The sequence below is a fragment of the Bombus terrestris genome, chromosome 2, assembly GCF_910591885.1.
Source record: "Bombus terrestris chromosome 2, iyBomTerr1.2, whole genome shotgun sequence".
Lineage (NCBI taxonomy): Eukaryota > Metazoa > Arthropoda > Insecta > Hymenoptera > Apidae > Bombus > Bombus terrestris.
Window position 1 is genome coordinate 2,759,124 of NC_063270.1, and position 10,854 is coordinate 2,769,977.

Here is a 10,854-nt window from a genome sequence, read left to right on the forward strand (position 1 = left end):
TTCGTTAAGTATCCCCGGAGGTCGTGTCTTATCGGGTAGACCTGGCTTTGATCCTCCACTTACCGTGCCGTAGCATAACAATTACCCTATTATTTCGCACACAACCTGCGCCAGTTCGCCACCCTGTATGCCACGCGTTTCCGTTTCACGATACACCTTTCGTGATCCTCGGCCGAACATTTTTACCCTCGCGTGTTCCTATCTGGCCGTTTACAAGCATCGATGTTGCGCCTAATTAGCGGACAAATGGTTAACTATGTCTTTTAGCGCGCTATCTTCTAATTGACTCCGCCATTTGGATTAATTGCATGGCTGCTAAGGAGCATCTTTGAATGTCTTAGAGCTCAACTTTTCATGAATGGAGTTCCTATGCGATTTCGCCCTCTTACATTCAACATGGCTGAACACACTGGTTTATCAGCTGAAGAACAACCAATAATATTTTAAAGTATCTAAAATTTCACGTGAATCATATCTTCAAGTCGTAAAGTAATTGAAACAATGCAGTCTTAACAAAATTTAAAATAGTAAAATTGTTCCTTTATTCGCTACGATATTTTCAGTAGTCTTAAAAAAAAACGTGAAGCGGATGTAATTTAAGTAATTTACGGAACGAAATCATGCAATTGGTAGTCCAAACAGTAACGTTGATTCTATTGAGGCTCTTTCGCATTTACCATCGTCCCTCAGCTGTTTACGAGCTCTACGAGGTTTTTATTGTTACCGTTATCTTTATCTTATTTTGTAAAGCAATCAGCGACTTTACATTTGCATTCGTGCTATAATTTCCATGGCCGTTTATATCAATTTATGAAGTGTGTATATCAAAAAATGTTTTTAAATCGTTTATGAATATAATTACATACAGTCATGTATCTGCCTCATTTGCAAAAGACTCTTTGCAATTATCAAGGATTATCTTACAATTTTTCAGTTTCTTCTTTTCTTCACAGACAGTTACATCGTAAAAAATTCTATATTAGACGTCGATCATACGTCCGACTTTGTAATAGCAGTATACGTCAGAGTTCGTTTTGGCACTATTCGTAGCGAACCGCAGTTGCAATTAGAACGAATTCGACTTCCAAAGGCGAGTTTAATTCGGCAGAATTAGAAGTGCGGAACCGGCTCTTCCTCGTACGGGAAACTCCGGAAATTTCGAGAGTTCATCTGGACGTCTTGAAGGGGAGCACTGAAAAAAGATACGGATAGAGAGTCGAAAGAAAAAGGAACGGGATCGAGACAAACGTCGAACTTCTAAAGAATCGCAGAAAGAACGAGTCGTTCGAAGAATAGCTAAAGTCGACCTCTCCGCGTTTGGGAATTCCAAGATCGGCGAAATTCGCATAATCCCTTCGTAGAACAACCGAGAAATGATTGTATAATGTTCGGAAAACAACCGATACCGCAAAACAAAAAGTCATTTTCCTTAAGTGAAGCAAGAATTAAGTGAATGTGAAAATAAGTTATTATAACGACGTTTACGAGTAATGACATTTCCAAAATTTTATAGAAGTTGAGAAGCGTGAACCACACGTAAATAATTGATTGAATACCTTCAAAGAAACATAAATATCCGAATTAACTGAATTAACTTGAAAAGATATGCTTCCTTCCTGTATACATATAAAATATCTAATCACATCCAGACCGTATCTCTCAAATATTTATATAAAACCACAAATATTAATTTCGAAATAATGTTTTTTCTACATAACTTACTCGATACATTTCTAGAATTAATGGCCGGGCGTATTGTTTCAAGGAAAGTAATTTTTCTCGTTTAAAAGGTAGTAAAAGTTAACGCCGTTTCTTTCAACCTGAATACCGTTTATGTTTCTTCCTACGGTAAGTTTGTTTCAATCTTACGATATTCTGAAGTTTTCTGATCGTAGAAGATTGAGAGTTTTGAAGAAAAATGAGCAAAGAAAAAGCAGAAAGGCAAGGTTGCGCCGTGTCGGTCATCGTTAACAATTTCAACGTACCACTTATCGGAACTGATAAAAATACTCCACGAAACTTAAATTTCTTTATTATTCAGTACTATTCCTTTGAAAATCGTTTTATATGCTTTATATTATTGCATTCTTACTTCAATACATATTAAATTGAGAACAGCAATATTCTGTGAAAAGTTGTCTTAACAATTTCAGAAGAATCTTGTTCTTGCTTAAAGAATATAGGATAAAGATCTAACATTTATAAAACGTTGTATTCATAAAAGGAAACAAGTAACACGTACAGAATATTTTAATAACGCGAGGAATAAAGGATATTACCTGACAAAATTATCTATCTCGTCCTATCGCGATATGCCCGTGTGATACCCCACGTAATAATCAACTTTTACGATAACGAGAAAAGAGAAATACAGTACCCGGAAAACCAAAAACATAACAAACCAAATAATTGAGCAACTAACAAAAGTGTCGTTTTTTCTATTACCAGCTGCAAAATTTTCTTCTTTCGCCTTTTTCTTTTCGCGTATGAACTCGATTAATGTGATAGAATATCGCGGCTAACGTCACTGCAGGAACATCGTAAATACGTGAACCAGATGGCTAGCAGTAATTTCGGAAATGAACAGCGTAAAACGTCACGGATAATCTTATTAGAAGGCAGACTGGTCGTCAATTAGCGAAGTCCTTTATATTTAGGGGCTATGTGCAGTGTTAAGCAACCAGAATCTAAATTTTATGAGTGTATAGTATTTGCGAAATACAAATACCCTTCTATTCGCTTAGTTTGTCGAAACAATTTGCGATTTTCTAGTCCGACAGCGTAGATGACTTAATATCTTTTAATTTTCAATCACCGAAGGAAATATTACAATATTGTTACTAAAATATTTTTAGTAATTTGTTATATTAAAGTGAACATCGAAAGAACCAATATTTCTAAAATATTTCGAAAATTCTTTTTAAATAATTCAAATTCAAATACGAAAATTAAATTTAGTAGACGCACACGAATGTATCTTAATTCTCCTTCGTACAATTACTTCTAAAATAAAAGATTTTCGAATTCCATTTAGAATTCGAAAAGTATGTAGTTTTCCTCTATTGTACAATAGCAATCGACGTATCGTAAAACCACAGGAACATCAGATTTCAAGGAGGTGCTATGGTATTGCGGATCAGTGTCTCAAGTCAAGAACGTGAGCAACATCCCTAGAGTATCTATCTACCTACTCGGCACACTATGTATAAGGTGCATACAATACGCCAACGATCACATAAAAAAAATCCTCATTGACATTCTCACCTTCCAGGATGTATCTCGAACAACGAGGGTTAAAATATATCGTGAATTGGATCACAGTGGAGAAAAAGATGTATCCTTGAAGGTATACCTTGCTCGATAACATACCAATTAATTTAAACAAGTTCTTTGACATTTCTCGAGGCACCACAGCATTACGATTAGGTGGAGCTTCAGACCGAGTACAAGAGAATGTAAATGATGGGAACTGGCAAGTTCATTATAACGCTGTAGTAGGACTGCACAATTGCTCGCAGAACTTTTGTGAATGGCAGTTAATTATAATTAATTCCATATTGTCTGGTCGACAGCTCGTACTGATTTTTCGCTCGACAAGGATCATTCAGAATTGCCGCGAACTTTTAGTTATTATCGGAATTAATATGAATACCAAATTGGTACATCATACCGGTAAGACAACTTCCCACGGTTATTTTTTTCACCCTTCGTTAAACATTATTTTATAGAGCATGAACTTCTACCAATGCCATCAATTTACCGCTCCTTACGATTTACAAATTCTTATACTTAGGTACTTTAATTTTATAAATTAAATAGACAGCTTTGTATATGTATATCGTGTCATAACATGGCTAGCGCATCTTTTAATATATGTATAAGAATTACCTAAAAAGTAAAATTACTTAAAGATACACACTAACCTTATAAAAAGGTATATTTTAAAAAAATTCTATTATTTATATAAACCAATATCTGTATCTCTAACGTAGAATGTCTATAGGGTCTTATTATAGAATTCTATAAACACATATATAAAATCCAACAATTTACAATCGAGGCACGCTGTTTAGCCACCACTAAAACAAAGCGCAACTCGATTCAGGAGAACATCGCACGGGGCAATAAAATTTGACCCGTGTTGGTATCGGATGAATTTAGGTTCGCACATATTCGAACACGGATTTTAACTCGAAAATGTCGGAGAATGCAAGACGAACTAGCCGACACCGCTCAGAAGCATATTATCAGTTCGTTCTGCGCTCATAGGAAACCGCAATTTCCACGGATTATACGGACGAAAACTGACTCGCCTGACTGTATAGCGTTGGCCAGGCTAGTGGAATTCATGGGTCGCGGGTTATGCCGCATTCGGTGGTATGTAGTAATTAGCAACATTGCTTGCAGAACCCAAAGGTGGAAGGAGGACGACCGAAGTAGGATCGGGATATCGCCAACACGGATTTCATTCGAAGGAATACAACGCGGCAAATTACTGTTACTATGCGGCCCATCGATTGTTTCCGTACGAACCGACTATCATGATCGACTAGGTTTTTCTTTCGAGATTTCGTAACGTTTATTGGATAATATTATATTTTTTACGATAGAAATTTTTTAAAAAGTTTTATTAAAAAATATTTTAGTCTAAAAAAAATTTTTTAATTTCGAATTTTTATAATTTTATCGATTATGTGATTTTTTATAAAAATAACAAATTAAATTAAATATAAAAATATAAAATTCTATAAAATAAAGTTTTTCGTTTTGAATCTGATGAATCATCAACAGTTTAAAAACGGCAATAGTGCTTCCCGTGATGTTATAAAACCACTGGAGACGACGCCAGCTCAATTGTTTGAGCTCAGCTTAATATTAAATTTCATAAAGTCTCAAACATCTGTAGCTGAATTATCGTCCTAGTTTGTTGTTTCCTAGGAGAAAGCAAAAACCGAGTTGGATGCAAGAAGACGAAATAATTTCGAACTTCTTCGTCTGATATCTTTTTTGCTATCAATTTCTACCTGCCAACTGAACTTCAACAAAACTGCAGGAACAACTGACGCTAATGCAACCTCGTAGATCGTTACAGAACAGCTTAAAATGCAGATTCGCGTGTTACCATTATAATATGGCATGTCGAAGAGCAGCGAGGGCAAAGATTAACCTTAAAATTGGATCCATGAATTTCACATACTAATGCTTAATCATTCAGAAATCATTCATTAATCAGAATCAAGAAACTATTGCAAAAAGCACAGGAGGTTAGCTGCAAGTGATTTTTACAAGAAAGAAATTTCATTTCTTAACGGAACCTCTTGACAAATACACAACGCGGGCATGTTTAACTACATAGTAAACTTCTAGTACTTCAACGCAACATCTTCCGCATTAAACGCTTAATTTAAATTACATTCTGTTTTATTTGACGATACGCTATGGTTAAACAAATTAAACTAACAGTTTTTACTTTTTATGACAATGTGACAATATGAGAATTAACAGAGACGCGCAATCTAGCGTAAGTCTGTACAATTAATCAGAAGATAGACAATCGGTAACAAACGCAATAGATCTCCAAGTGAAATATTGTATGAATAAAATCATCTTGGGACCCCATCAATCAAAGATGAGATTCAATATGCAACAAACTTCGAAGCTACTTTTAAAAATCTCGATAAGATTGTTTATTTGTATGAGCATCATACGATACATTATCTTATCACTCTTTATTTCTACATTTTGTCCTGATAAACTTGCACACTACGAGAAATACATTTATTCATGGATTCCAAAGGTGTAATTTATATTCCGTCGCTTTCTGCTTTTTATGCGAGGATACGTAGCTCAGTGGATACTTGTCAACTTTCGCTGATACTAGATAAATCAAATTTAAATTTGCCATTAAATTGCGTAGCAACTTGACTATGTGTTATTGAAATTAATTAATCAATAGCCAAATAATGATCTGAATCTCCTTTTCATATTATATGTAATTATTATATATTCTAATATATAATTAGTTTTTCATATGTATACCAAATATACGTGTGTATATATGTCGGGTTAGCGTTAGATTTAGGGGCGTGTAACGAATCTTCATTCGGACTAGCCATCGTTGTTGTACAATAGAGATTATATTTACTGGTATAAATATTGACTTTTACAAAGTTTGACAAATAACCGTGGTGATTAGACACTCGAGATGTTAATGACAATGTTCTTAGGTTCAATAACGAATCCACGGGATAACTCTTTGTTAAACGTAGAATATATTTTGAAGCACAAAGTAACGTTTGCTGTGACGCTCGGTATAATACTGCACGTAAAGATGATGTGAAAACTCTCCATGGTGATTGCAAGAATAAAAGACTGATGGAAACTTTCCTCTCCTTACGATCGCGTTTGTTCGTTGCATATTGGCCGGGGATACCAACAAAATTCCAGCCGCAGTTGCTATGCAGACCCGCATAGAGCTGACATTGCTCCTGCTCGGGGTTTGATTGTTAATACAACGTGTGTCCCACAGTATTGGCACTTCTCTGTTAGGTAAAAACGTTCATCTCGCGACCGTGGCTACGTTCAACGACCAGTTGTGTCACCTCAAGCTCAAGCCCACTGTCACAAATCTCGGGCAAACATAATCGGATTGAATTATAACAACTACTTCTAAATTTTATTATTTAAATACAGCTATAATAAATAGTCTAAAGTATTGGGGATCTTCCCAAAAATTCTAAAAGAAAGATCCCGATGTCCTTTCATCTACGACATATATATACGTAAATATTAAGAATGCGTAGGTATATTTTAGTTTTATGACATGAAAATGCAATTTAATATTTTGGGAGTAATATCTATTGTATCGTACCAGAATAAAAAGAATTACCAAAATATACTAGAATAAAAAAGAAATAATTGATCATTAATTCTACGAAATATCAATAATGTTAAGAATTAAATATTTTAATTCAAATTAAATACCGGTATTTCTATTGTTTGAGATATACATATGAACTGTTATGAATTATGATCAATTTACGATTCACGTTATAAATTATGCTGCTTGCGTGTTATCAAATACGGAACAATTTACGCGCTCGTTGCTCGTTTTGAGGTACGTACATATGTATGCATGTGTATATGAATGATGACGAAACAGTATTCCGCAACACATACGCACGCGCATTGCACGTGCTTACAATCATATAGTAACACTTCGTTCGTTCTCTGCTGATCATAGTCTAATTTCCGTAGAATATACCAAAAAGGAAACGATAGCCGTACCATAGATTGAAAGAAATAAAAGCACGAGGTATACAACAATCTTTATTCAGTTACGTAACAAAAATTGTGAAAAAATATGAGATATCGTTGGTGTTTGTTCGTATTTATTCATTTCAGAGTTCACGCTGTAGCCACAACTTATTGTGATCTATTGCAGTCTAACAGTAATAATAAATTTGAATAGTGATATCATGACCCAAAGATCAAATTCCGTAGACATTCGAGACCTACAAGATATACAGACACCCTTTGGAGTATGTTTATCAGGAATCTATAAAAGGTAGAACAAATTTTTTACTTCTATTTAACCTAGGAATAAAAATACTCTGAAACTTATGTACCCATCGTTTATTAATATCTCCTTATGTTTTTTACAGGAGTTTTGCTTATATAACAATTAAAGATAGATTACCAGTAATTTTAACAAAAATAATTGATACTCTCAGTCGTAACAAAGAAAATATTGCTGAAATATATGGAGAGGTAAAACACACATTTGAAGATTCATTTGATAAAATCTAGTGACTTATGTCAAACACCTATAACTTTTAAACTGTTTAGAATGCCACAGAAGAAATTAAACAAATAACAGGATTTATCAGTAAATTAAAAAATGAAATAGCAACAAATAAAACTTTAAAACCTCTACAATTGCTACCTGATAGTAAAGACAATGATGCTGAAGAATGGAATAAATATCTAATAAAAAGAACTGAAATAGAGGAGGGAACACCAACATGGTTTAATACTTCTTGGCTATATTGTGAATGCTATATGTATCGGGCACTTGCACAAGAATTTGCTCTCCTGTAAGTTCCAAGAAAAATTAATAATCAATAGTATGTAATACAAATATGTGAACTTTTTTATTTTCAGGAAATCTATGAAAAACTATGATCCTTTCGAACAACAGAAACAGAATGCATTTACAAATTCACTGGCTAGCATAGAAGCACTTTCTACTTATACTGTGAACCTCATACATAAAGTAGGAAATCTATCGATAGTCGAAACCAAAGACGAACTTTTTAAACTTCTTAAATCAAATCTTTGGGGTAACAAGTATGCTTTATTTCCTTCGCTACATTTTCTATCTTAATTTTTTGCATGTAATTCTGTCATTAAATTTATCAGAATATATTCTTTGTAGATGTGATTTATCTTTAAGTGCAGGAGCAGAAGTTAGTCAAAGTACTAATCCTATAGAAGTATTAAAGACATTAGATAAAGACATTCTTGTAAACAATTTAGAATTCGTTTGGAATTTATTAAGGAACAAAGACAGTGATGATACAAATATTGTAGATATAATACTTGATAATGCAGGTTATGAATTGTTTACTGATTTATGCTTAGCAGCATTCTTAATTGCAAGTAAACTTGCCAGAAAAATCAGGTTTTATGTAAAACGTTATCCATGGTATATCAGTGACACAACAGCAAATGATTTTCACTGGATTCTAACATACATGGAAAATTCACCAAATGAAAGTATACAAGAATTAGCTAACTATCTGAAGAATAATGTATGGTCTATTGAGGTAATCTGTTTCTTTTCTTTTTGTTAATTTAAAAATATAATTCTTACAAAATATTAATATCTTCCATATCTTATTTAGGTAGAACTATATTGGACAAGTCCTTATGATTTTGCAGAGATGAAGAAACGTGACTCAAAATTATATGCTAAATTATCAGAAGCTAAATTAGCAATATTCAAAGGTGATTTAAATTATAGGAAATTACTAGGAGATATAAATTGGGAATATACAACAGAATTTAAACAATCATTAAGAGGGTTTCATCCAACAAATATCTTAAGTTTGAGAACTGTAAAATCTGATGTATGTGTTGGTTTAGTACCAGGTGTAGCAGAAGAATTATTTAAGGAAGATGAAAGTTGGATGTTTACAGGGCAATATGGACTTATTCAAACTACAATAGCTGGAACTTGTCAATGTTCTAACAAAACATGTTAAAATTCTATGAACCATAAGATATCAGAAACATTGAACTATGAACAAATTTCTATGTGCTGCTGCATATATTTTGTATTAAATGTGTACTATTCACAGTTCTGATGCATTTCATCCATTGTATATTCAGTGTACAGAATTGATTGTATATATTATGTATAGTTTATCAATTTCCAACTACAAAAATTACATATATAATCCAATTATTATAGCAGTTAATGAACACATACATGATTAATGATTATTTAAATTGTATAATAAGTATGTGATGCAAGCTATGAAAATAATTATCAAAAGCTACTCTATAATTATATTTCAGTAATTATGTCTTTAGTAATTGTCTTTTTGAATTTCTCATACAAATTTCTAAATATGTATTATATTTTGTATTATAATATTAGTTTTGTAATTGAAATTTCCATACTACAAACTATTTTTCCAAAATAAATGATTTATTAATTATAGATAAAATACTGTACACGCATAAACATAGAACATAAAATAAAATTTTGCGAATTCTATTTCAAAACCTTATTCATGTTCTTTTTATCTTGAATTAGAATTCTTCAAAATCCATGTAAATAATAAGCATTGATTTGTATGTTTCTTATATGCTATGTTATTTTATCCTATATTTGTATATATCTCATTTCTATAAATACTTAAATAATAAATAATTGCTTTATTATCATTATATACATTAATGATATACAATGATAATAGTATACAATTAATCTGTATCATTTAATGTAATTCCAAATGTATGTTTTAATATACCAATCCATATTATAAATTTATATTGAAAAATATACGCTTTTTTACTTTCATTTATTAAAACCAAATTATACAAAATATTAGTTATGATAAAATAGTATTAGAATAAGGAATGTATTCTTTACCAAATACAATTCACTCTAAAACACTTTTTTAAATAAAATGTATATAACACAATGAATAACATGTTTCAATCGTAAAAGTATATAATTTTTACAGTCATGTGATATATAAATGTATTTGGAAAGGTATATTACTCATAACGTAAGTATATTTATATAAAACAAAAGAAAATGATGAATCAAAAATATCAAACATCATTTCTACAAAAATAATTTTTACAAAATATTAATACATCCATAATGTTATATTATAACAGCTAATATAAAATACTAGCTTTTGATAGTTAAAATAAACATATATTAGATTGTTGTAATTACATCTAATTTGATATGATGAAAGTACTAATTGTAACATGTGTCCTCGAAATTAAAAGAGTATCTCTATTCTATTTCTCTTATCTTAAATTTAAAAAAAAGGATAATAATAATATAAAGTATTAGACTTAAAATTTTTAGTGAATATATACTCCAAATATTTATATGTAGCACCATACTCTACAGTTAAAAGAACTTGCAAATATCCTACCAAGTGGCAGTAGAACTCTTAGTAATTAAAAAATTTAATTATTAATAAAAAAATTTTAATTTACATATACCCATCAATAATACTCATGAATAACATCAATTTGAATTTATAGAAATTAGTTACTTTACTATCAGTAACATCGTAATAATAAATGCTAAAAATGCTTAAT

At 31.7% G+C, this 10,854-nt stretch overlaps 1 protein-coding gene across 2 annotated transcripts; it reads left to right on the forward strand.

The window, feature by feature from the left end:
- The first annotated feature begins 7,154 nt into the window (after positions 1–7,154).
- LOC100651067 (damage-control phosphatase ARMT1) lies at positions 7,155–9,792 on the forward strand. 2 transcript variants are annotated; one of them, XM_003393510.4, is made up of 7 exons: positions 7,155–7,315; positions 7,405–7,567; positions 7,665–7,770; positions 7,849–8,096; positions 8,164–8,349; positions 8,438–8,828; positions 8,907–9,792. In XM_003393510.4, the coding sequence occupies exons 2-7, from the start codon at positions 7,479–7,481 to the stop codon at positions 9,264–9,266; spliced, it is 1,380 nt and encodes a 459-aa protein (XP_003393558.1). In that variant the 5' UTR covers positions 7,155–7,315; positions 7,405–7,478; the 3' UTR covers positions 9,267–9,792. The 2 variants fall into 2 exon arrangements, with proteins under 2 accessions (XP_003393558.1, XP_048265609.1); XM_048409652.1 differs by having other exon boundaries at positions 8,164–8,342; positions 8,422–8,828.
- Positions 9,793–10,854: the final 1,062 nt, after the last annotated feature.

What these genes read in the sequence shown, in the direction of transcription:
- LOC100651067 (XM_048409652.1), top strand. Translation starts at nt 7,479, where the DNA reads ATGACCCAAAGATCAAATTCCGTAGACATTCGAGACCTACAAGATATA. An exon ending in TTGCTGAAATATATGGAGAG is followed by an intron (nt 7,771 to 7,848) that starts GTAAAACACACA and finishes TAAACTGTTTAG; the next exon opens with AATGCCACAGAAGAAATTAA. An exon ending in ATAATGTATGGTCTATTGAG is followed by an intron (nt 8,829 to 8,906) that starts GTAATCTGTTTC and finishes TATCTTATTTAG; the next exon opens with GTAGAACTATATTGGACAAG.